The 27854-nt window shown below is 41.1% G+C and overlaps 1 protein-coding gene across 1 annotated transcript in view; it reads right to left on the minus strand.

Annotated features, from left to right (window-relative positions):
- The window catches only part of RADX (RPA1 related single stranded DNA binding protein, X-linked), a 239279-nt gene that overhangs the window by 135330 nt on the left and 76095 nt on the right, over positions 1-27854 (minus strand). Inside the window, 5 exon segments of the mRNA XM_029607574.1 lie at positions 5194-5354; positions 8328-8495; positions 22421-22528; positions 24333-24455; positions 25101-25192. Of these exon segments, the coding sequence (XP_029463434.1) occupies positions 5194-5354; positions 8328-8495; positions 22421-22528; positions 24333-24455; positions 25101-25192 (652 nt within the window).

Here is a 27854-nt window from a genome sequence, read left to right on the forward strand (position 1 = left end):
TGATGGGATATATAGATAAATATACTATATTGTCACTGTTGAAATTTTGTGAAATAAGTATATATTATTGTTTTGGAGCCTCTATAAATATTTGACAAGAGTGGTGCCTTTTCCTATCTAAAATAACACAGTCATTTAATCAGTGAGGTGTGAGATACAAATTTATCAGTAATGTGTTACAATACAAAAAGTTTAACAATGAAACTAGCACAATGAAATGGCTTTGTATACTGTTACAACAAATGGTTAATAAGTAACAGTATTCTGGCTCATGAACAATGTATAACAAAAAAGTTCTGCTAACTCTAATCTACCTAATTGAACAATCCATAAAATGGCTATGTACATATTCATATGTCAACTATGCAAATCTATATACATGTGTTTTACTCATAACACCTGCAAAGCTTATTAGAAATTCTAAATCTGGTAAGTCTCCTTTTCACAGTGGTCAAATATAAATATATATATAAATATATATATATATATTTTTTTATTTATTTATTTTATTTATTGTTTTTGTTATACCGAGTTTCATGATAGGCATCACATCAACCCGGTTTACAAATAACAAGGAGTGTAAAGCATAACGTAAAAAACAATATTTTCAATAAGAACCTTGAACTTTACATACAGTGAATCAGAAAAAGGGAGAGGGAAAGTTACAAAAAACAAGGAAAATAAACTTGGGATGGAAGGGGAGAAATTGAACAGCACAATATTTACATTTCAGCCTATTGATACATTAGAATAGCAAGTGAAAAAATAAGATATATATATCCATCCAACAATGCGAGCCAGACAAACGTTCAGCCTCGATGCACAGGTGTGAACAGACATCAGGCACTCAGGTGACTTGCGCAGAAAAAGCGCGCGAACACCATTGTGACCTACCATGCACCATCCCAGTGAAGCCTGAGAGCAGGGCCTAGCCCAAAGGGTCGCTCAACCTGCCAAAACTACCGCGACTCTGCAAGTCTCCCATGGAGACAGGAAAGCATGTCGGATCAGCGCACAAACGCTTGGAGACCAGAAACAGAAGAGGGGAGAGTAATACCTAAATCTCCCTCTTCTTCCTCTTTTTTTTTCTTAAAAACTCTTTACCTGATCTCAGCCCATCCCAGTCGAGTACAGAGTATTTCCAGCAGCAGGGGGAGAGGGCTAATGCCTTCACCGCCATGCTCAGCTTCCTGCACCCACTAACCTCTTAGCTGATTCTCTACTGGCAGCTAAGTCCATGCCGGGAACCGGCTACCAGACTGAGGGAGGGGTCACCTCAAGAGAACTCAACTGAAGGAGGGACCATAAGGTATCACCTCAGGAGAAGCAGCGTGTGATTAATCCTTCTATTTTCTCGTTTTCTTTTTTCTTAAAACAAGCAATCCCCAGTAGGGAGATTAATGTCCACCATCTGCTGGAGTCAGAGAATACTGGGAGAGCTGATATCAGAGCAGAGGTATATATACTGTGATGTCAGTTTTGCTCCACCTTCATCTGCTGGTAGAGGTGCATAACCCACTGGTTATGGATTAACCTGTCTGAATGCTGAGAAACATCCATGCGGTAGAATTTAGATATGCATGTAATGTATGCAGAAGGTATTCCTCCCCCTGCATTAATAGATCTGGGTTGAGGAACAATAGCCTCAATCTAATTGAAAATCTTTGGCATGAGTTGAAGACTGTTGTCCAGCAATGCTCCCCAAGGAACTTGACAGAGCTTGAATAGTTTTGGGGGAAAAAAATGGCCTCATACTGACAAATTTAGGTGTACAAAACTGATGACCTATACTAACAGACTCACAGCTATAACTGCTACAAAAGGTGCTTCCACCAAGCATTGACTCAGGGGAATCCAATTGTTGGGTTTCAGTTTTGGATAACAGATGCTTTGTCACCCAATAAAACACCTGTAATCTTGTAAATGTTACTGATTACAAGATTTTTAAGAAACAATTGAAAGCATTTTACTTTCAGCTGATTTTTACTTAAGCTCCTGTGTTTTATATATAATGTATTTTTGTTCAGTTTTATGTTTTGTAATATGATTTTATATTATTTGCCTTGTATTTATTTTGTTGTAAAACACTTAGCATAGTTTTTCTGATATAGGTGGCATGAAAACATCTGTAAATAAATAAATTAAATAAATAAATATTGGCCCTGAAAGATGTGGTGCATGGTGTGTTGATGAATGGAAAAAAAGTCTGATGCACAGACAACAAAACGTGAAATATGATCAAGAAGGTGCAGACTTTCATAGCCTCTGTATTGTTAGTACAATAAAATGGCGTCCTCTACTTCAAGGGTTCCCAACTTTTCAAGGACTATGGACCCCTTTTCAGCTTCAAAATGTTTAATGACCCCCAGACACTTCTCTTTCATTTTTGTATGCCATAACAAAAGAAATAATGCTATGCCCTCCAGAATCATTCATAATCTAAGCTGAATACGTACAGTGGGCAATTTCCAAGGCTACTAAAAAATTGCCCTCATAACTGAAGGTTGAGGCCATTCCACCTTCCAAGCTTGCAGCAATGGGGGAAAAAAGGAAGCAAATTCAAAAAAGGTTCCTTGCTGAAAACTTAGTATGGCTTGGCAGAAAATCAGCACTGGTGTCCACAGACCTGCAATCTAATTTTCAAAGGGAAACCGCCCATGGAGTTTCCTTTTGAAAGCTTGGGCTGGTGGGGGAAATTAGTACTTTTGCTCCTGCGTACTTTTCATCTGTTTTGAAGCAGGTGCACAAATTTTAATAAAATTTCCTTGTAAGTGTTTGTTAACATTAAATAATACTAAGTATATTTTTATGGAACCAGACCAGTTGGAAAAATTCCTCAATTCAAAAAGTGAAACTACTCCCACATCTGAGAACACTGGTGATTAAATTGAAATAACCCAACCACCCTTATGTTTTCAATAATATTAGGGTAAAATTTATTATTAAAATTGCTCCCATGGTTTTCTTTTGAATTAGGCTCTTTCAGTTTCATAGTATATGGAAGGTGAGACATTATGTTGCAGATAAGCTGTGTATTAGGTTTCTTTTCTTCCTTTTTTCTTTTTATTTCTATGGGAAACAGCAATTTTAAACGGCCTTGTTACATGAGTAACAGGTGTGTACCCACAAATGAAGTACTGAAACTTACTTGAGGACTTGCTTTTAGTCTGCTTTTCTTTTATGATTCTTAAAAACACATGCAGAAAATGATAGTCACATAGTAATTTAGATTTTAGAAAAAGCTACACACTAGCCTGCATTTCAAAGGGAAGAAGCTCCATGTCTATCTGTGTGTCCCCTAAATAACTTCGGGGCAGATTTTTAAAAAGTACGTGCGCGCGAACTAAAGTACGCCGGATTTTAAAAGATACGCGCGTAGCCGCGTGTATCTTTTAAAATCCAGGGTCGGCGCGCGAAAGGCTGCGCATAATCGGCAGCCTGCATGCGCCGAGCCGCGCAGCCTGCCTCGGCGGGAATTTTTTTTTTGTCCTCCCCCACCTTTCCCCTTCCTTTCCCTATCTAACCCACCCCCCAGCCCTAACTAAATCCCCCTCCCCTACCTTATTTCGTTGAGTTACGCCTGCCTCTGGCAGGCATAACTTGCGCGCCTCGCCAGCTCCCTGCCCCGGCACAGGCCGCTGTGCCGGAGCACTCTACCTCCCCCCGGACCGCCCCCACGCCTCTGGCCCCGCCCCACGCTCCCGGACACGCCCCCGGACCGCCACCACGCCCCCCAAGCAAAGCCCTGGGATTTGCGCGCGCCAGCGGCCGATGCAAAATAGGCGCGCGTAAATTCGGCAGGATTTACGCGTGCAGGGCTTTTAAAATCTACCCCTTTGTGTTTAATGTCAAATCCAAACCTGGCTGTTGACTCGTCCTCCCTCCTCCTTGATCTTTGACGGTAATCTTTCCCTTCTTCTGTGATCCTCTCTCTCTCCCTTTCTCTCTACTTCTATCCAGCATGATTCCTGGGGGGGGGGGGGGGGTCCTCTCCTCCTCTCCTCTGATAGCCTGCAATCCACTCTTACTCCCTTTAACCAGCTCAATCAAATATTCCTGTCCCCCTCATCCTCCATGTCTTCATTCCTATCTCAATCCTTTTTCCCTGTCTTTGCCCACATACTGCCAACGCTAGCACCATTTCCTCCTTTCTTCCTGGGAGCCGTTCTACTCACTTTGTTGGTGCAGCTCTCCTCTGCGTCAGGCCAGTGGCAGAGCTTGTGACAGTCGTGGGAAATGCTTCTCACCGCTGTGATAACCTAGCTTTCCTCATCATGCAGCAGAAGCTGAAATGATTCTGACAGCCACAATTGGCCCTTCTCTTCTCCACATCTTCAGGGAGTGCAGCAATGGGGATTACAGTCAGTCCCTTCTTTTCCACCTCCACTAATCATGCACAATGCAATTTGAGGCTTCTCATGGGTGTGAATGGCCCCCTTCTCTGTCCCTCCTCCTCCTAGTCTAAAGCAATGTGAGATGAAGTTTTTGGGGTCATAATAGGCCCCCGCCCTCACTCTCCTGGACTATGGAAGCAGCTCTACTAGTCACAGGTAGAAGCAGCCAACTCATTTTCTCTCTGGCTAAACTTTCTGGCATCCCTTCTGGAGGACACCCTGGGATAATCTCACAGACCCCAGGTTGGAAACCACTGCTCTACTTTTTTTTTTTTTTATCTTCATGCCTACATATTCAGTGATAGAAATTTAAGTCACTTTTATCCATTCTTTAGTACAGATCCATCTCTCATACTTTCCATTACTAGTGCAAGGACATAATTAGGTATATGTGTGTGCGCGGTTGTGGTGATAAGATAACGGACGGGATAGGTCGGGTTGCAGTTATAGCTTTGTTTTTATGGTCAGCTACCATTAGAGATTGCCATTTGTGAAAATAGGTCAAAAATTGGATTAATAATATCTGCCAGAAGCCATTTCCAAATTTTCACTATTTAATCTACACAATAAGAAAACAGGAAAAAAAATGGGACTGGGTGCATTCATACCAATGGTTAACTCATAAAATTGGATCACAGATCTTAAAATTATTAATTTTAATCTAATCCTTATACTGAAAATGTTTTCTTTAAAAAAATGTAAACTTGGCAAATCCAATCCGTGAGCATGGAGTCTGAATTGGATGCTGGGTGTGGGGAATGAGAGCTAGGCATGCAAACTGCAAAATTAAACACTGTACCTGAACTGGTCCTGATCCAGAGGCATCGTCAGTCACCCTACTGCAGCTGACGTATGTTACTGCAGCAATTATCCCCTGAATAGCAACACGCTTATGCTCCCTATAATGTAGGGTTTCAATCTCCTTCTTAAGTTCACGTGTAGTAATCAGAACGGATTCAACTGTAAAAAAATGCAATGAAAGCAGTGGCACCACAAAGGGATACAACTCTTCAACAGCTATATGATTTTTAGAGATTTTTTTCTTGCCTCCCATTTTTTTCATTTTGAATTTTAGAGCAGTTTTCACCCTTGTACAGTTTCACCTCAATATATTATGCAAGACAGATAGGCAAACACTTTGATTAGAAAAAAAATGGAAAGTATATATATACTGGTCTTGGACACCTCTAATATTTTTTTTTACAATGTTAGCAAATAATATTCAGAATCTTGGTTATCTATCTCTTGTGGTAATAATGAATACACTTTTCATGTCCATCTAAATCTCAACCACTGCTAGGTTCTGAATGGGAAATGGCCTTTCAGCTTTCAGTGAAGGGCAAGACAGTGAAGGAGTGAAGTGAATAAATTAGCTATGATAGCTCTTGGTACTTATATATTAACGAGCCGATACAGTAAGGAGCGGTAGGAAGAGGTGCGTTAGTGCCGGGCGCACCTGCGTTTGCCGCACGCACAGTCCGGCTCACCTACCGCTCGATACTGTATTAAAATGGCATGCAAATGCAAGCCGCGTCCAAGAAGCGTCCGTGAAGCGTTAGGCCCGCGCTATCCATTTTACTGTATACAGCGCTATACAGCGCCTATACAGTAACCTGGGTGCGCTGGTACCTGTCATTTCAAATGACATTTGAAATGACAGGTACCAGGAAGTGGACGGTTCTCCCACGCTCGGGATGGCCAGTCCTCTCTACCCTCCTCCCGAAGCAACGAAAAGCGAAAAAGGAGAAAAGCGAAACGACATGTGAAGTGTAACTTACTTTTCTTGCAGCCCTCCTCCGGAGACGCGCACCGCGGCTCCCCTGCCTCCCGGGGGCTGCTCCCTGCCTCCCGGGGGCAGCCGGCGGTGACCCTGGCGAAGATGGATGCCTGCACGGGCCCTCTGACACGATCGCTCCCGGGAGAATCCTTTACTGCGCTGCGGCCACTTCTCCTGCGTGCATTCAGCCTGTGCGTGCAATTTGGCCGCTCAAGGCGTGATGTCACTACGTTTGGAATCACGGCATGTGACATCGGCTTTCGCTAATGCACTGCCTTGAGCGCCCGTGCAAGCATCCACCTTCGCCGGCGGGGCCGCTTTCGCCGCCGGCTGCCCCCGGGAGGCAGGGGAGCCGCGGGGCGCGTCTCCGGAGGAGGGCTGCAAGAAAAGTAAGTTACACTTCACATGTTTCGCTTTTCTCCTTTTTCGCTTTTCGTTGCTTCGGGAGGAGGGTAGAGAGGACTGGGCTGCCCCGGAGACCGGCAGCCATGGAAGCGGCCAGGGCAGGTGAGCGAGGGCTGGGGGAAAGTTGCCGCCTACCCTTACCCCTGCCTCTAACGCAGGGGTAAGGGTAGGCGGTAAGTTAGCAGGTTAAACGCGCGGCAAAACTGCAGGTTTAAAAAGCGATAATCGGGGCGCGGGTTACTGTATGGGAGGGAATAGCTAATCCGATCGTTTACATCTCATATACATGCCGCGGGCGGAAGGGGTTACCCGTTGATTTAAAGAGGCGGTAAGGATGGGTTAAAAGGGTTAGAAGCAGGGTAACCGCGGCCGCACTTTACTGTATTGACCTGTAAGTTAGCAGAAGGAGATAGATTTTACTCCTTCTGCTCTGACTTTTTGGTGTTCCTGCGGGGGTGGTCTGGGTCCATCAATCCCAGCATCCTGTTTCCAACAGAGGCCAACTTAGGCCACAAGAACCTGGCAATTACCCAACCTCCAAGAAGATCCCATGCTACTGATGCAATTAATTTATACTATTTATTTATATTTGATATCCTGTCTTTGTGCCATAAGTCTGAAGTGGCAAACAAATTCACTAAAGAGTGGAGGAGTAGCCTGGTGGTTAGAGTAGCGGGTTACAAACCAGGGAAACCAGGATTCAAATCCTGCTGCCACGTCTTGTGACCTTGGGCAAATCACTCTGCCCTCCGTTACCTCAGGTACAACCAGATTGTAAGCCCTCTGGGGATAAGGAAATACCTACAGTACCTGAATATAATCCACTTTGAAGTGCCAAAAAGTAGAATATAAATCAAATAAATAAGATGAACAATAATAAAATATAATCATCACACAACAAAACAATTACAAGCCATAATCAATCATTTACAAAAGAAATCCTATAATATGCCAATCTCTCCTATCCTACCTGGGGTTTGTCTGGTTAAGTCCCAAACAAACCCGTTTGACTATCAACCTCAATGAATCCATTGGTAGCAGTGGAAAACAGTGAACTAAAGCATGCTATGTGGCTGCTAGGATGTGGAATCTGCCACACATGCCAGGGGAACTCTTGGGTTATTCTCAGAAGGCTCTGGAAATGTGTTTCTGATGTCATCCATCAGTGTGACATGCTGATTCATTTTGCCTTCACAAAAGAGGCATCTATGCAACCACATAAACTGGGATCTGACAAAAATGGCCATATAATAGGTTTGCCAACGGACTCTACATTTACTGATTAAGCTTATTCAGTTCTAGTTTTACTTGCATTAATGGACTTGTAGTTCTAGTTGGGGAGCATAGCAGGCAAGATAGTTCATCAGTGATAGGGAGGGGTCAGTGTCTGTGTGTATGAGGGATAAGAAGGGTTGGAGCTGGCTATCATGCCAAGGTTGGGAGCAGTGGATTTCCCAGGCATAAAGGCCCTTTAATTTGGGGCGAAATTAGTACACAGGTACATCCAGAGAATGGCAGCTGTGCTAAAATGTTTTACTTAGAGCAGCCCTTTTAGTGCATTAGCATTCTGTATGATATAGTATTAGTAAATCTCATATTATAGTTTGATTTATCCACATGTGATTTTGGAAGACTATCCAGAGAACATTTATATTTTTACATATAAGACCCAGAACTAATAGAAGAACGCTATAGCCCATGCCAGGTTTGGATCAGGTTGCTACGATAGCACATTTAATTGCAACGCTCACCTTTGCTGTCTTTACAGTACTGTTGAAAAGTAGGTGGAGACGGTGGAAAGGGATAATATCCCCCAATGACAGATCGTGTTTCTAGTTCATCTTTACTTTGAGTTTGAATCCACTGGATGAATCCTTTCACTTTTACATCTGTGATATACGGTTGGCTTCTGTGGCACCCTTAAAAAAATTAATTCAATTAACAAAGCATCTAAAAATAAATCACAGAACTGTTTTAAAGGAAGGCTAAACACTTCTGCAAGCTCAGGTGTAAATTTTCAGCAGCGCAGGTGGTTCAAGCTAATTTTCAAAAGGAAATTATGCTAGCAGTTTCTCCTTGAAAATTTGCTTCAGCAAGGCATGTGGGTACATAGGCACTTTGCTTTAACTACAGGCAGGGTCCATGTGGGAAAGTGCACACAGATTTGAAAATCAAATCCCCATGCATACCTGCCCTCCTCTGTCCACTCCTTGCCCCCAGAAATGCCCCTCTTCTCCTGCAACTAAATCCAGCTGCCTCTTGAAACTTGGCTGCTAGATGCAGCTGCTCAGAAGAGGACAATTTTCAGGCCAAGGGAGTTCATTTTAAAGTCCTTCCCATGTCCACTCTGTAGGAAACACAAAGGCTTTGTCCAGGTTAAAAGAATTTAAAACTCTCCATTCTGTAAAACTTATTACACCTGCTGAAATGTATGCAGGAATTTTTCAGGAAGATTTACATGGATGCTTTTTAAAATCCAAGTCTGCACAGAAGTGCAAATCCCTCTTCATCTCCTCCTCTAGGAATGCCTCCTCTCAATTGAAGATAAACTTATGCACGAGCAGCACACACGTGTGTATGTATACCTGCATATCAAGGGGGCAATTAAAAAGAAAACAACTTCTGAGGGCAAAACACTTTTGTGTGCATGGAAATGCTTTTGGAAAAGACTCTCCCTATCTTAATTAAAGAAACAGTTTGGTCCTGCAATGAGTATCTTTAATCCACTAGGGCAGCCAAGTGAGAAACAGAGTTCTGCAGTAGACTGTCCTGAATATTCACCTTAGAATCTATAGACTTGAAAAATGTATTAAATTAAGTCATCTGACTTGTACATGAGACTTGCCATACCGGGTCAGTCAAAGGTCCATCAAGCCCAGTATCCTGTTTCCAACAGTGGCCAAGCCAGGACACGGGGGGGTAGACAGATTCCAAGCTGCTTAACCCCAGAATAAGCAGTGGATTTCTGCAGATCTATCTTAATAATGGTTTATGGACTTTTCCTCCAGGAACTTGTCCAAACCTTTTTTAAATGCAGCTACATTAGCATCTTTCATCACATCCTCTGGCAACAAATTCCAGAGTATGCCCATGCACTAAAATATACATGGGGAAGACCAAAAAGAAGTCTTAAAATGCTTATCTCTGAACATAAAAGCTGTTTAAAACACAAATGGCTTGAAGCATCACTGGTGGTGCATTCTGCTGAGACATCTCATGAATTTTTAGATTTCAGGTGTTTTGTGATAGATACCTTCTCATCCTCGGGGAGATGATTGTGACAATTGTTAAAATAAAAAAAAAATGATGGATCCTTCGATTATGATGTTTACAACCAGTGGGTTTCAGTAGCAGCATTGAGTGGGGACATTTTTTTTTTAATAGATTTTCTATACATTTTCAAGATACAATGAAAATTTATTTAACTTCGTTCTGATTGGTTATTCAATTATTAAATAGCTGGAAGAAAGTGTTGCCTCCACAGCCATTTTCTAAGACATGCATTTTATTCATAACAAGTAAGGTGAGCATTTAAGTGCAAGCACAAATTGGTAAGTGGTATTACAGAAGCAATGCTCTTATGTTTTGACATAATTCAACTGTTTATTGTTTCTTTTTAAGATACCAAGTATTGCTTTGTGAATTTTTTCCTGACACAGCCCTGAGTGGGAGAAATGTTTACAGCATCGGAGGATGCCAGGATTCAAAGTCTAAAAATTGCAAGAACTCTAAGTTAAGTTTATTAGTGCTTTTATATGGCTTACAATTGTTTTTAATGTTTAATCTTTTTATTACAAAATGTTAACAACATAAACAATAGCCAGGGTGTGGGTGCTCTGCAACACCCCAGCAGCAAATACGTACCAAAGCAAACAAACAGACTGAAACCCCCCACTCAATCCTGCCTTCCCCCTCCCACCTCCAATAACAAAGCACTCAAGGAAGCTAGAAAGAAATTAAGATAACCTGTAAATACATTTCTTGGCTAGTAAGAGTACCTTCTGGCACCACAGTTTAGTGTAGCCATTGGGGAAAATAGAGGAGCATAAATCAAAGGGAAACACTGTAACATTCCAAGTTAATGTGACATTCGTAACGTTAGACACAAATGCCCACACTGCCCTCCAATTTGTATGAATATGCATACAACCCCAGAAGTTATGTCCCAATGTCTCAGGTGCCTGCTGACATTTCAAGCAAGGATCAAAGGGCACTAAGGCACATTTGAACGCTTGAGACTGAGAGCAAAACGCTTAGAGTAAAAATTTAAACAGAGTCTCCCACAGTGGAACAGCGATAGTAATCTTCCATGCCCTGGAAAGACAGTAGAATAAAAACTCCCCTGTTAAAACTGCACTCAACTCCCAGTTCCAGCTCTGCGCTACATTCTCATAACCCGATTCCCGACTATAGATCCTCAAGGATTTATACCAAAAGAAAATGGAGTGTACCTCCAGTTCGTCTTCAAACGAATCCAACTGGATTTCGCATTAATCCCCTTGCAGGGCAGCCAGATCCAAGGAGCTAAGGTAATGGAGCAGCTGAAGATATGCAAAAACCTTAAGAACATAAGAACATAAGAAAATGCCATACTGGGTCAGACCAAGGGTCCATCAAGCCCAGCATCCTGTTTCCAACAGTGGCCAATCCAGGCCATAAGAACCTGGCAAGTACCCAAAAACTAAGTCTATTCCATGTAACCATTGCTAATGGCAGTGGCTATTCTCTAAGTGAACTTAATAGCAGGTAATGGACTTCTCCTCCAAGAACTTATCCAATCCTTTTTTAAACACAGCTATACTAACTGCATGAACCACATTCTCTGGCAACAAATTCCAGAGTTTAATTGTGCGTTGAGTAAAAAAGAACTTTCTCCGATTAGTTTTAAATGTGCCCCATGCTAACTTCATGGAGTGTCCCCTAGTCTTTCTACTATCCGAAAGAGTAAATAACCGATTCACATCTACCCGTTCTAGACCTCTCATGATTTTAAACACCTCTATCATATCCCCCCTCAGTCGTCTCTTCTCCAAGTTGAAAAGTCCTAACCTCTTTAGTCTTTCCTCATAGGGGAGTTGTTCCATTCCCCTTATCATTTTGGTAGCCCTTCTCTGTACCTTCTCCATCGCAATTATATCTTTTTTGAGATGCTGCGACCAGAATTGTACACAGTATTCAAGGTGCGGTCTCACCATGGAGCGATACAGAGGCATTATGACATTTTCCGTTTTATTCATCATTCCTTTTCTAATAATTCCCAACATTCTGTTTGCTTTTTTGACTGCCGCAGCACACTGAACCGACGGTTTCAATGTGTTATCCACTATGACACCTAGATCTCTTTCTTGGGTTGTAGCACCTAATATGGAACCCAACATCGTGTAATTATAGCATGGGTTATTTTTCCCTATATGCATCACCTTGCACTTATCCACATTAAATTTCATCTGCCATTTGGATGCCCAATTTTCCAGTCTCACAAGGTCTTCCTGCAATTTATCACAATCTGCTTGTGATTTAACTACTCTGAACAATTTTGTGTCATCTGCAAATTTGATTATCTCACTCGTCGTATTTCTTTCCAGATCATTTATAAATATATTGAACAGTAAGGGTCCCAATACAGATCCCCGAGGCACTCCACTGTCCACTCCCTTCCACTGAGAAAATTGCCCATTTAATCCTACTCTCTGTTTCCTGTCTTTTAGCCAGTTTGCAATCCACGAAAGGACATCGCCACCTATCCCATGACTTTTTACTTTTCCTAGAAGCCTCTCATGAGGAACTTTGTCAAACGCCTTCTGAAAATCCAAGTATACTATATCTACCGGTTCACCTTTATCCACATGTTTATTAACTCCTTCAAAAAAGTGAAGCAGATTTGTGAGGCAAGACTTGCCCTGGGTAAAGCCATGCTGACTTTGTTCCATTAAACCATGTCTTTTTTTTTTGATGTTTAGAACACTTTGATGTTTAGAACACTTTCCACTATTTTTCCTGGCACTGAAGTCAGGCTAACCAGTCTGTAGTTTCCCGGATCGCCCCTGGAGCCCTTTTTAAATATTGGGGTTACATTTGCTATCCTCCAGTCTTCAGGTACAATGGATGATTTTAATGATAAGTTACAAATTTTTACTAATAGGTCTGAAATTTCATTTTTTAGTTCCTTCAGAACTCTGGGGTGTATACCATCCGGTCCAGGTGATTTACTACTCTTCAGTTTGTCAATCAGGCCTACCACATCTTCTAGGTTCACCGTGATTTGATTCAGTCCATCTGAATCATTACCCATGAAAACCTTCTCCATTACGGGTACCTCCCCAACATTCTCTTCAGTAAACACCGAAGCAAAGAAATCATTTAATCTTTCCGCGATGGCCTTATCTTCTCTAAGTGCCCCTTTAACCCCTCGATCATCTAACGGTCCAACTGACTCCCTCACAGGCTTTCTGCTTCGGATATATTTTAAAAGGTTTTTACTGTGAGTTTTTGCCTCTACAGCCAACTTCTTTTCAAATTCTCTCTTAGCCTGTCTTATCAATGTCTTACATTTAACTTGCCAATGTTTATGCTTTATCCTATTTTCTTCTGTTGGATCCTTCTTCCAATTTTTGAATGAAGATCTTTTGGCTAAAATAGCTTCTTTCACCTCCCCTTTTAACCATGCCGGTAATCGTTTTGCCTTCTTTCCACCTTTCTTAATGTGTGGAATACATCTGGACTGTGCTTCTAGAATGGTATTTTTTAACAATGACCACGCCTCTTGGACATTTTTTACTTTTGTAGCTGCTCCTTTCAGTTTTTCTCTAACAATTTTTCTCATTTTATCAAAGTTTCCCTTTTGAAAGTTTAGCACGAGAGCCTTGGATTTGCACACTGTTCCTTTTCCAGTCATTAAATCAAATTTGATCATATTATGATCACTATTGCCAAGCGGCCCCACCACCGTTACCTCTCTCACCAAGTCCTGTGCTCCACTGAGAATTAGATCTAAAATTGCTCCCTCTCTCGTCGGTTCCTGAACCAATTGTTCCATAAAGCTATCATTTATTCCATCCAGGAACGTTATCTCTCTAGCGTGACCCGATGATACATTTACCCAGTCTATATTGGGGTAATTGAAGTCTCCCATTATTACTGCACTACCAATTTGGTTAGCTTCCCTAATTTCTCTTAGCATTTCACTGTCCATCTCACCATCTTGACCAGGTGGACGGTAGTATACCCCTATCACTATAGTCTTCCCTGATACACAAGGGATTTCTACCCCTAAAGATTCAATTTTGTATTTAGTCTCATGCAGGATGTTTATCCTGTTGGACTCTATGCCATCCCGGACATAAAGCGCCACACCTCCTCCCGACTGCTCCTCTCTGTCATTGCGATATAATTTGTACCCCGGTATAGCACTGTCCCATTGGTTATCCTCTTTCCACCATGTCTCTGAGATGCCAATTAAGTCTATGTCATCATTTACTGCTAAGAATTTCAAAACGGCACCAAAATGTTCTGGGGAATTAGTATATGATAATCAAGATATATAAGAGACACCCCAGTAAATTTTAAATTTTGAAGAATTACTAAATTATTAATAACAATTCTCTGCTCGCAGCCAAGTCTTTGTCTGAATGACCATTGAGAAAAAAATTTTTTTTTGAAAGGACAACCGCAATGTGTGGTGAAACACTTGCAAGCTGCCTGATTTACTAAAACACAAAAATTTTTAGACAAGTAGAGGAAGGGTTTCATATATAGATTTTTCAGCCCAACACAAGGTCTGCCAGATTTCCATGTATAATCATCAACCAATCCTCCTCCACCTGTTGTATTATTTTTAAACTCCGTGCAACCCTAGTGAAAACTGCAACACATTTTTTTGTCCCATTTTTTTGTCGTTGGTGCCCACGTGTACCACGACAGCCGGCTCCTCCCCAGCACTGTCTAAAATCCTATCTAGGTGACGCGTGAGGTCCGCCACCTTCGCACCAGGTAGGCATGTTACCAGGCGATCCTCACGCCCACCCGCCACCCAGCTATCTACATTCCTAATAATCGAATCACCAACTATGACGGCCGACCTAACCCTTCCCTCCTGGGCAGTAGGCCTTGGGGAGATATCCTCAGTGCGAAAGGACAATGCATCACCTAGAGAGCAGGTCCTTGCTACAGGATCCTTTCCTGCTACACCTGGTTGGTGCTCTCCCATTATGAGACCTTCTTCCTCCAAGGCAGCACCAGGGCTGCCAGTCTGAAGTTGGGACTGGACTACTATGTCCCTGAAGGTCTCATCTATATACCTCTCTGTCTCCCTCAGCTCCTCCAGGTCTGCCACTCTAGCCTCCAGAGATCGGACTCGTTCTCTGAGAGCCAGGAGCTCTTTGCATCGCATGCACATGTACAACTTCTCACCGGTGGGTAAAAAATCATACATGTGACACTCGATGCATAAGACTGGGAAGCCCCCCTCTTGCTGCTGGACTGCTGCCTTCATCTCAATTTTGATCAGTTCCTAGTTAAGTTTTAGGTTGCTATGGGAGTAGGAATGTGTCTAAGTTCCTTTAAATGTATTAGTGAATTCACTATATGTCTGGTAGTGGCCTACTGGGGTCTGATCGAATTCTCAATAAAGTTTTTGTTGATGGTTTGTTTTTTTTTGTGCAAGTGGCACCTGCCTATAAATTAAGGGATGAGCTTGGGGTGGGTGGGTTGGTTGGGAATTACAAACAGTCTAACTTTAGTTAGTCAGCCTGAGTGACTCACAGCTCCCTTGATTAACAAATGTTGTTCCCTATTCAAACCTAATCACACAACCTCAACACCTTTCCAAGGTGAGTAACTGAGCTGAACTATTCAACTTTTTTACTTTGGTATATACTGCTCCTAGCTTATTTCTAGCTTCTGGCTACTTTTTTGTGGGGTTTTTTTTTTTGTGGTTTTTTTTTTTTGTTTTTCAATACAATGCACTCAGTTATTATTAAATAAAACACTTTAGCTCTTTAAAAGTCTGGAGGACACTTTAATAGTCAGGCAGACTTTTAAAAAATAAACACACTACCTACTGCTACCTTATTGACTGACTAAATACAAACAGTCTAACTTGTTTATTCACTGTCAACCTACTGCTACCTTATTGACTGACTAAAAATACAAACAGTCTAACTTGTGTATTCACTGCCTACCTACTGCTACCTTATTGAATGACTATTTAAAAATGCAAACAGTCTAACTTGTTTATTCACTGCCTGACTATTAAAGGCACAAACACACAAACACACTAAATAATATTCCCAAATAGTTAACTTTGCCCCAATACTTTTAAAAAAGTCAATGTCAATGTCCCAAGCAAAAACTTACTGATTCCTTTCAGCCACCAGCAAGGTGATCCTCTCCTCTCAGTGTTTCCACTGAGAGGAGAGGATGGGATGGGATGTCAAATTTGGTACATAGTGCAGCAAAGGGCAAAATGGAACCCTCATCAGTTAGAACATGTTTAAGCATATGCCCTTATGTGTCCATTCCCGAAAAGGTCGAGTACAAGAGCCCAGCCCAAAATCCACATTTCCAAGAAAGGGAAGGAAATGCGATATGCAATAATCAGCTTTGGTGAGTTTACAATACCAGTGCCATATTTTTATTATGGATACTATGAGAACACTACATTGAAGGGGGGCCGGCGAGGCTAAGTGAGAACTATGCAAAATGATCCGGGGGAGCCACCAATAACTGCTTGATGAGCATAGGAGTATAGGGGTATAGAAAGTCATCCCCATTAACCAATCCCCTATATGCTGCAAATTACATGCTGCATTATAATACCATATATTGGCTAAGCCCATCCTTGTAGAAGAAGCGAAGCATGGATCGTGTGTTTCCGGCAGGGTTGAGCCCGGGGCGCAGCCGGGGCTGATTGCACCTGAACGAAGGCTTGCAGCCCTTGGAAAAATTCTAACCAGGAGAAGGTTAATCCCAGGGGAAGTCTGCGTAGGAGCCCCTGAGGTGCTCTCTTGTGGAGAAGCCATCTCAGAGATGCACAGATCCGGGGAACTATCATCTGTAGTAGTTCCAGACCCATTCCTAGACAGTGAGAGACCAGGCTTTGGTTCCCCCTGAGCTTCCTCGCAATGCTGGCACAGACAGGACTCCAGGCTGCGCGGCTCTTATGTGGCAGGCTGTGCAAAGAGAGTGCCTTCTGGCCTTCTTGGGTGCTGTGCTATTGCCTCTAGCTTCAATGTGCGTCTGTAGCTGTGTGCGCGCTGTTATGCATGCCCCTGCGCGCGCAGTTATGCACTCCGCTGGGCACACGTCTGTATTGACGCACACAAGTTAGGCGCATCGGCTGCCCGGCCTGCCCCGCACGTACTGCTGGTCGAGAAGGGAAGATGGCGGTGATGCCCCCTGTGCGTAAGACGACGCCCTGATGGTCTCCACGTGCACTCTTGCACTGGATCCCAACCAGGGCTGCTCAACCCTATCGGTGATCCCTTTTTACATCGCTGGGAAGGAAATCGAATCGGTACAGTAATCCAAGCCTCAGAGACCTGAATTTAAAATTTTCTCCTTACCTGGTCTCGGAGCTTACCGATCGAGTGCTGGGACGGTCTCCAGCTGTGGGGGGAGAGGGCTTTACCTTTACCGCCGTGCTCGGTTGTGCACCCGCTGCCTTTCAGCCACTCTGGGGGCTAAGTCCATGCCAGGAACCGGCTACCGGACTAAGGCACACCTCTGAGGGATATCGGAAATCATCTCAGGAATTCTCAACTGGGGGAGGGACCCTTAGGTTTCACCGCAGGAGAGCGGGACTTGATCTTCTTTAAGGTAACTTTTCTTTTTCTTTCTTCTTTGCTGTATTTGTTAACACTATTCTAGTGTGTGGGATAGTGTCCGCATCTGCTAGGAGACAGAGAGATACTGAGGAGCTGAGGTTACTGCAGGGGTATATCTAGAGTGACATCAGCTTTGAAATCTGACTCCGTCTCCCATCTGTTAGCAGAAGAGCACATAACCCACTGGTCCTGAGTCCATCTGGCTATACGCTAGGAAATTTGATCTTCTAAATTAATATATAGGTCCAACAAAACACCCAGACTCTTCCCTTGGGGTCTCAATGTAAGAGGAACCAAATCTAATATAAATTGAGAATATCATTGGATATGATTTACCAAACCAAAGAATCTTTGTCTTAGAATGGATTGAAAGGTAATCCATTACTCCTCATCCATACAAAGATTTCTGTCAGACACAGTAACCTTCAAAATAAAACTTGCATAGTCAATACTTTGAAAACAAATTTGCACATCAGCATAGCATTGTAAGTTAAAACTGAATAATCTAATTATTTTCAAAAGAGGACAGATACATATTAAAGCATGAAGAACAAAACTGTTCCTTGCGGAACTGTACAATCCAGATAAGCTGGAGAAGAAGCCCTATCCTTCCATAAAGCTGTGATCTACCAAAGAAGAAACTTTCAGACCACTGTAAAACCCTCTAGTTAGTAAAATCTCAGTCTCAATCAGGCAGTTTATAAATTCAAAAAGCCCAATAATGAGAACCTACCTCTATCCAGAAGTAACCTAAAGCCATCTATCAAAGATATTAAAGTCATCTCGTATTAAAACTACAGCAAGAGACTGACTGGAAAGGATCCAAACATTTACTACCTTTCAGGAAATCCTCTAACTTCTCCAAAAATGGCCATTCAATCAGTTTAGCCAAGAATGGAAGATCAACAAAAGGACAATCATTTTCTATTTGGTACAGATCCAGCAAAGGCCTTTTTTGGTAGCATTTCACCAGGTCAAATATTAAAGTAGCTAACAAAGTAGTTTTTTCCCCCAAAGTGAGGGGAATTGGGCATTTCTACCATCTAAGTAAAATCTACAGCTGGGACACCTAGAGATTTCTAGGAGGCGCTATACCAAATGTAAATACATTTTAAAAAATTATTTTGTTATGAAGATGTAAAAGGAATAAAATGGATCTCAACAATAAGAAACTACTCCATTTTCTGAAAATTGGTAAAGAGTATTTGCTTTTTAGAAAATCTTGTAAGGATCTATGTACCCTTTAAATGGTGTAGGATAATATTTCATGTTCTAGTGCCTTGGTGGGGAGATGGAATATTTTTTAGAATTTGAAATGTATTGTTCATTGTTTTTGTGTATATTTTTGTGTTGTCTGTGCTTTTAATTTTTTAGGATGTATTATAGTGTGTTTTTCTATCTGTTATTTTATGGTGCTTGTTCTGGGATCAGCTTTGGCTAACAAATTGAACAAATAAATAGATGGAATGCCTCTTTTATTGTTTTAAAAAAAAAATCTTCAAACTTCTGACAAGACAGTTTCTTCCTGCTCCTTTGGAGCTCCAGCTCTGTCAGAACCAGTGTTGGGATCTTTCCCCTATTTTATAATCTTACCTCCAAAACATCCTCAGCCATGGCCATGAAACAGGGATCTTTCCCCTATTTTATAATCCTACCTCCAAAACATACTTAGTCTGGGGACAGTCCTCAGCTATGGCCATGAAACAGGTCTCCCTCCAGAACCCTGAAATCATGGGCCCTGAATCTAGCCATTATTTATCTATCTGTAGATCTCCAGACCCCCTTCCCTGACTGACAAATGCCCACAATTGTATATAAAAACCATATTTTATTTATTTATTTATTTTATTTATTAACTTTTATTTACCGACATTCGTGAAGCACATCATGTTGGTTTATATACCTAGAAATAGGAATAACCTTGAGCGATGACTCCCCTTGTTCCACAAGGACTTTGCATGCTGCCCCACTGAGAGAGCAGAAGATCTGACACATTTTACAGAGGCAATTTTCCAAGGGAGTGTTCGCCCATGGCAAAAAACCCTTTGAAAATTGTTCCCTGCATACGAAAGTATGCAGCCCACAGTTTCAAAATTAACTTCACCATAATTTCCATTTATTTCTTTTTAATCACACTGACCTTAATTAAAACACTAGTATCTGTCTTCAATGGCTCAGTTTGCTGTGTTTAATCTTCGCCTTTTTCTTAGCACTTTCAACTGAAATAGCTTAAGATGATACTTGAAAACTGAAATCCAAAACATTTTGAATAAGCTCCAAGTTTAAAGCGAGGACCTACCTCAGATCCATAATAGCTTTACAAATCAACTCTAATATGGTTTGGAAATTCAACAGTCTCTCTCTCAGTCCCATTTTTCAAGAAGTCTGTATTTAACTCTTGAACAAACAAAATCAGTCTCACTTTCCCTCCTTCAGCGCCAATCCTAACTCATGATCCAGCAATTGATAGTGATAAGACTCCCATGAAAAGTATGCTAAGCATTCTGATCCACAACTTCAGGAGACAAATTTCCAGGCTGAGAAATAGATCCAAAATGGGGGAAGATGCCATGGACCCTACACTGCCATCTGCAACAGCTGCTGCATTCAATAGCCCACTAGCTTGTATGAAATACACATTCATTGGGCATGATATTAACCTTCGATGTATCTTCCAACTGATATGCACTTGCTTTTCTTCATGTTCCCCCACATACCTGCAGGGCTCAACCCAAAACAGAAATAATTCCATATCCCCAAAACACCAATCTAAAGAGCAGCATAGTGAAGAGCAATCCAAACACACTTGAATAGCAGGATGCAAGTTTGCTTTTACCTTGCTTATAAATATTTTTAAATAGCTCTTTTCCCTAGTTGTAGTAATCTTATTGACAATAAGTAAGACGACATTCACCTTGATAGCTATAATTATGGGCTTCGATTTTGAACATAACTGAACTGCTCACAAAACATCAGCACTTTTTAAATGTATTTATTTTATTTTTAAATATTTTTCACCCGCTTTTCCTACATTCAGGAGATAAATAAAGATATGCAAGTGGTATGATACAAATATTTTTCAATTTAGGCTCCATTTTAAAATATCTGGCCTGTATCAGTGGTTTCTATTTAAAAGCTCCTATGCCAAACACCATGACATCCTTCTGAAAAATTCTAATGCTCCTTCATTTAAAAGAAATAATGTGTCCGATAGCAACCACCTTGCATAAGAACATAAGAAATTGCCATGCTGGGTCAAACCAAGGGTCCATCAAGCCCAGAATCCTGTTTCCAATAGAGGCCAAAACCAGGCCATAAGAACCTGGCAATTACCCAAACACTAAGAAGATCCCATGCTACTGATGCATCCATTTAAAAACTGTACATTATGAGTATGAGCATAAATAGGACTTATATTGTTATCTGGGTATTCAATGGATTTAGGGGGCTTCTTTTTTTTTTTTTTAACCGAATTAGGGCTGAAATAAATTTTTAGGATCTTGATCCTTTTGCAATTTTTATATTTTTATTCTTTGTGTAGTAATATTTTGTTTATAGTTTACTTTATTATTTTTATCACCATTGTTAATTTTGTTATGTTTTCTATTTTTGAATTCTGTTGCACCATGCCCTAAGCACCTTTGGCAATAGGACGAGTAATAAAAGTTTTAAATAAGCAAATTGTCATGGCCATACTGACACTGAAATTGGAGTGGGGCTGGATGCTGACAAGATCGGCTTGTGCAGAGCAAGGTTCAGGTATTATTCTGCCTGTGCAGTCACTTTCACTCAAGTTGAGTCCGCAGTTTCAGGTACCAGCAGGACTTAAAGCAGTAGGTGCACTCCGATAAGACTGAACTGCAAGGAACTGAAAGGTGCCCTCCAAAAAATGAGAGACATGGAACACACAATAAGACTAGGGGGCAACCAGACAAACAGAACGGAACAAAGACAAGGATGTCACAAACTGGGACCACAACAAGAACAGCAAGAGAGGAAGGTCTCAAAATAGGGTCACACCGAACAGAACAAGCATTGAGACAGAGCAAACCAACAGAACTAAAAGGCCACAAACGAGAGCCAAACAGAGTCAAAAGAGAAGGCTACAGATTTGGACCAAACACGCGAGGACTACAACTGGGGTTAACTAGGACCCAAGCTGAGGCAAGTTGCTTACTGTGAGGCTAGCTTTTAACTGTGGCAGTGCAAGAAGAACATGGCCACCAGCAAGACCTTCAAGCCATAGAGCTTGGAGAACTAACCAACGGGTATTCATAGCTCACTGAGGACCCCTGCTGGCAAAAAGCACACACTGCCCACAGATCTTCACACAAATAACAAATATTCATGACTGGAGCAACCTTACTTCCCTATGGCCATACATGCCACAACCTCCCCTTCAGTGGCTGCACACACCAGCAGTGGCTACAGGTTGCAATGCTTCTCACCGAAGGATCCAACAGGATAGGGGTTTCATAGTAATGATGACTTTTTCTATTCTTACCATCTTCAGGTAGTAACTGCCACAGCAAGATATATCATTTTTTTGTGACACAGAACTGGGAAAGTTTTCTGTGCTATCAGAATAAAACTTCTAAATGCTACCATCACAAAAAAAAAAAAAAAAAAAAAAAAGGAATAATGTACTAGAGATTGCTCTTAAAACTCACCAGAACACAGGTGTGTACTTCCATGGTACATAGGATGTCACAAATAAGGGCAGCAACATTTTATATTTAGTTATTTGCTTTGCAAACATGATTACAGCAATAATGTCCCAAAGGGACCAGCTGGAAAGAACACGCTCCTTCTGCTGGTTAGAAAACAAAAGTTCACTTCACTATACCAAAGTTTTACTTAATATCATCTACACCACACATTTGCCTTACTCACCATACTATACAAAATTCTGTACTTGCAATATTAGGCATAAAATGCTTGCAGTTTTATTGTCCAAAAGTATAAAACAATCTATAATTATCTGTCAATGTAAAATGAATTTCAGAAGAGCTTATACATACCAGTAATAAATATTTCACTTTCATTAGAAGTTGTGAGGTAAACAGACATAGAAGAATTTTCATCGATATTTCGTACAATCCTCATCTGTGTGCACACTAAGTAGGTCACTAGAGATGAGGAAAAATATGTAAACTTTAATCAATTCACTACCATGGTGTTCTGAAGTTCACCAAAATGAATATTTTAGGCTCCATTTCTTTACAATGGAAGTAGAATTCTGCAAACTGTACCTCAAAATAAATCTGATACATGGGTACTTATTAAACACTTTTTGCTATGTTCAAGATGTAAACTGCATGCAATGAGAACTAAGACTGACATCTGATAGATTGTGCACTTTCTTGCTGATTTAAAAAGCCCATTTCACAATTCTTATTTGTAAAATCAATGTACAAATAACATACAAGTAGAAACCAACAGATTCTAAAGTGCCTTGGTTGTATGACTCCACATAGCTTCCCATTCAACCTCCCACATATGCATTTCTCTGCTACATATCCCCTCAAGTAATTATGTCCCACCAGTCTAAATTACAAAGGTAATAGCCTTACCTAAGATCCTCAGTGCCCTGGCTGAAGCTGTTTCCAAGTTATAAAAGGGGGGGGGGGCGGGCGGAGAAGAGGACATGCCTACATAGACACCAAGATGAGGTCATACGTCTCTCTTCGGATAGACTCAAAGTCTAAAAATCATGACACTAAGTTCTCTAGCAAGGCATGAATTACTTTTATAAATCTGATCATCACCTTTTCATTTGTTAAAGATGACAAATTTTGAGCTGATAAAAGCTCTCAAACTTGGATATTGTAACTTATTGTAAGTACATGATGAATATTTTTCATTCTACTAAAGACATTTCTCTGATGCTGATTTGTAAAAAGTATAATGCAGTGACAATGTGAAGGCAGAGAGTATCTTGAGGAGTTAGATCATCATCATAAGGGCCATAGAGTGAAGGAAAAAATAAAAGTATCTAGTAGCAAATGATCTAATTTAAGAATAAAATGTCACCCTCAAGTGAATTCGAGAATGTAAGACACTAACAAGGCATGTGTTTGTGCGAAAGGCACAGAACAGAGAGGGAATTAAGATGTCCTACATGGCATCCCTCACTAGCTCTACATTTTCTGAAAGCACAAAAGTATAAAACTGCAGGTATCAAGACAGAAAATGTTCACTTTAAATGCAATCAACTTTAATTTTCCATTCACACAAAAAAATTAAAGGGTTAAAGTACATAAGAACATGCCATACTGGGTCAGACCAAGGGTCCAACAAGCCCAGCATTCCGTTTCCAACAGTGGCCAATCCAGGCCATAAGAACCTGGCAAGTAACCAAAAACTAAGTCTATTCCATGTTATGTTTGCTTGTAATAGCAGTGGCTATTTTCTAAGTCAACTTAATTAATAGCAGGTAATGGACTTCTCCTCCAAGAACTTATCCAATCCTTTTTTAAACCCAGCTACACTACCTGCACTAACCACATCCTCTGGCAACACATTCCAGAGTTTAATTGTGCATTAAGTGAAAAAGAACTCTCTCAGATTAGTTTTAAATGTGCCACATGCTAACTTCATGGAGCGCCCCCTAGTCTTTCTATTATCTGAAAGACTAAATAACCGATTCACATCTACCTGTTCTAGACCTCTCATGATGGAGAAGAGGAACAGAATCAAGTATTTTTGCTGAACAACTGTTTAAGAAGTATATATACTTCTTACAAACTTTATAAAATCTTACAGTTCCACAAAATAAAATATTTTAGCTTGATATTATTTACTATAATATACTCATGTAAATCATTTTCATAGTAGTTTGCTGATTTGGTTATAGAAAAAAAAGTTATGAAAACATTTTAGATGTACTAAAATACTTTTGTCTACAAAGATGTACAAATATCAGTTAAGTACTTGGATGAATATGCTCAAATAGGTCAGGCTGAGACGTTGCAAAGAGCTCCAGGACAAACGGTTGCTCTGAGGTCCCATCAATAATTTGAACCCAGCGATATAACCAAAAGTCTTCACTGTTATCTGATGAGATAAAATGTTGCAAAAGCAAATATAAATCACACTAAACACAGAAATCTTAGCAATCTTTTCTAAATGATTAGAAAGGATTAAACTGGAATGCAGTGGGCCAATCCAGTGCCTCAGTGGCAATGCTATGCATTGTCATGCAAAAGGTCCCCGAGTCAGGTCTTCTGTTTCCTGGGTTGGCTGGGGGTGGGAGTGGAGGGGAGGGAAGATATACATTAGAAAGCACCCATAGAAATTGCCCTTTAGAAAAGTTCATGAATGATACACACGTAAAATTACTCTCATACACATTATATGCATGTACCTTTACGTGCATATAAGGGAGAGGTGTTGCAGAGAGTGAAATCTGGGCAGGGTTGGAACTTATGCGCACACAATTATTTTAAAATTGTCTCGGAAAAACTATGCACCCTAAACAGATGTAACTGTGTGTGCTTTGAAAATTGGTATAACTTGGGCGCATTACAGCCAACCAATTTATGCAGTCTGATATAAAATTACTTCCCCCATGTGAAAATATCCCAAGGTAGTTGCAAATGAAGGCTCAGGGTGCTAGGATCCCAGTTCTTAAACCAAATGAGCTGGAGACCCAAAGGAGCAGGAGGAAGCTGCAAGGTTAAAAAAAAAAGTATGCAGTACCTTTTATTTGATTCCTTTCAGATCTCCCTACAAAGGTTACCAGACCAATTACATCACATGAATGGTTGTGTGGTAGGTCATTTAGCTCTAACCTAAAAATAAAAACATTTTTGAGTCTCAGTAATACAGTTTTTACATTCAAAACCTAAAAGAATTGTTCTTCAAGGCAGCTAAGTATTCACAGCAAAGATTCTTACGTGAGGTAGAGTATATGCCAAGTTCAAACACTGGCCTTGACTACATAGTGGACATTATCATGCCTATTTTATATGCTATTCACTGGTGCAAAGGAAGCCAATGTAAGCCTATAAATATCGGAGTGATATGTTCATTACGCTTTCTTCCAGTGATGAGACATGCAGTGGCATTTAATAGTAACTGAAGCTTTTGTAATGAAGGATCAGGAAGACCAAGATAAAGTGCACTGCAGTAGGCAATGTGAGGAAAAATGGAGGCTTGAACTAGAGTGTGGAAATCACTTTGATGTAGGAGATGCTTTAAACCCGAAACTACCTGCAATTTATAGAAACCTGTTTTAATAACGGTTTTAATGTGTGGCTAAAAAGAAAAACTGGAGTCTAACCATACACCCAAACTTTTAATACTGTCATTGATAGAAAAATACATTTTGACAATAACAATGGAGTAATGTTGAATGACTGAATAGGGTCTTTGAAAGAGCAGAAATTCTGCTTTGGACATATTGAGGGCTAACTTGTTATGATGGACCAGATAACACCAAGGAAGTTGAAGACTGGGGGGCCCTTAAAGAACACAGAGTGAAAGCAAGTCTTTTAGATGCTCCAGTACTCATTAACTGCAGATGTCATCAATATGGCAAATATTGTCTTAAAATGAACTAAACTGAAAACACTGATCCTGAGGAAAGGAATGTTAACTAACAGGTTATGTATTAACTACTTAAGATTGAAGAAAAAGGGGCAATATTTTATAACTATTGACCTCCTCACTAGCCTGTGTGTTGCCTTATGAGGCTGAAAATATATGACAAGGAGAAATTACTACTTATCTGAAAATGTGCTTCTCTAATAAAGACAGGTTAATTCACGACCATTGGGTTATGCACCTCTACCAGCAGATGGAGACAGAGCAATGCTGACATCACGGTATGTATACCACTGCTACGATAATAGCCTACCAGTGTTCTCTGCAAAAGCCAACTGTGGACAAATTAACATTTGATTATAACCATTAACAGACAATATATATATAACATATATACAACAGTCGGTATATAAAAATAAATAAACAAACAAACCAACCAACCATTCAAGCACTCAGTAACAGGAAACAATGAGCTCAGCCAAAGAGTGTAACATCACTAATCTAGGGATTGAAATGACACCTACCAGTTATCCCCGGAATGCAGCCACTTAGGAGGACAATAGAACCATAAACCGGCAGCCAAGGGCAGGAAGGTGGATTAATCTGTCTTCAATTTCCTTTTCTCTAATATCAGGTAAGTAGTCATTTCTCAGCACTCAGACAGGTTAATCCACGACCAGTGAGATGTACCCAAGCTACACCCGAAAACAGCGGGAGGCTGTCTGTGTTCCGAACACTACTGCACACGTAAAGGCTGCATCCTCCCAGGCCTGTACATTCAGACGATAATACCTGGAAAAAGTATGTAAGAAGGACCATCTCGCCACTCAGCAAATTTCGATGGGAGACAACCATCGAAGATCCACTCATGACACTGTGAGTCCTAGTGGAATGAGCCCTAACCTGCTTAGATAACTGCTGCTCAGCATCCACTTATGCGGCCATGATAACCTCTTTAATCCAGTGGGCTATTGTAGCCTGCAACGCTGGCTCACCTTGTTTACTCCCTCCATGGAGCACAAACAGCTAATCAGTCTTCCTAAGAGGTCTAGCAACCTCTAAATACCTCAACAGATGTCACTTGACATCCAAGATCCACAACAGATGATATTCTTCCGCATCTCTTTCCACATACAGCATCAGCAAGAAAATCGATCGATTCAAGTGAAAGACCAAAACCACTTTTGGCACAAAAGACAACAGGCGCAGCTGGACCGCCCCGGAGATACTCACAAGAACAGTTCCCAGCAAGAAAGAGCCTGCAGTTTGGAAACTCTATGCGCAGAACGAATTGCCACCAAAAAAACCAGACTTCAAGGTAAGTAACCTCAAGCAGAGGGTATTCAGTGGCCGAAAGGTGGAAGCCACCAGAAAATCCAGAACCAGATTAAGGTTCCACAAGGGCACCAGCAACTGCAAGAGAGGCTGAAGATGATTCAACCCCTTCAAGAATCAGGCTACATCCAGATGTACAATGATTCACCTGGCCCCAGAAACAGGCAATAGCTGCCACCTGTACCTTCAAGAATTAAGGCCCAAGCCTTTAAATCAACCCATCCTGCAAAAAGTCCAAAATGAGTGTGATTTTAATCGAACAAAAATGAACCCCATGTTCCTCATACCAAGCCACAAACACTTGCTAAACGTGAACAAAGGCTAAAAAGATTGAGAACTTCCGAGTTCGAAGTAAGATGGAAACCACAGCAGTAGAATATCTGTTTCACCAACTGAGCCCTTTCAAAGACCATACCGTAAGACAAAACAGTCAGTCCTTGTGAAGAATAGGCCCCTGTTGCAACATCTCTCTTTGGAGGGTAAAACGGAGAGGAGAGCTGAACAAGAGCCTCTAAAGCAGAGCTTTCCAAAGTGTGTGTCGCGACACTTTAGTGTGTCGCCTGAGGTGTGCCG

Source organism: Rhinatrema bivittatum, chromosome 6 (assembly GCF_901001135.1).
Source record: "Rhinatrema bivittatum chromosome 6, aRhiBiv1.1, whole genome shotgun sequence".
Lineage (NCBI taxonomy): Eukaryota > Metazoa > Chordata > Amphibia > Gymnophiona > Rhinatrematidae > Rhinatrema > Rhinatrema bivittatum.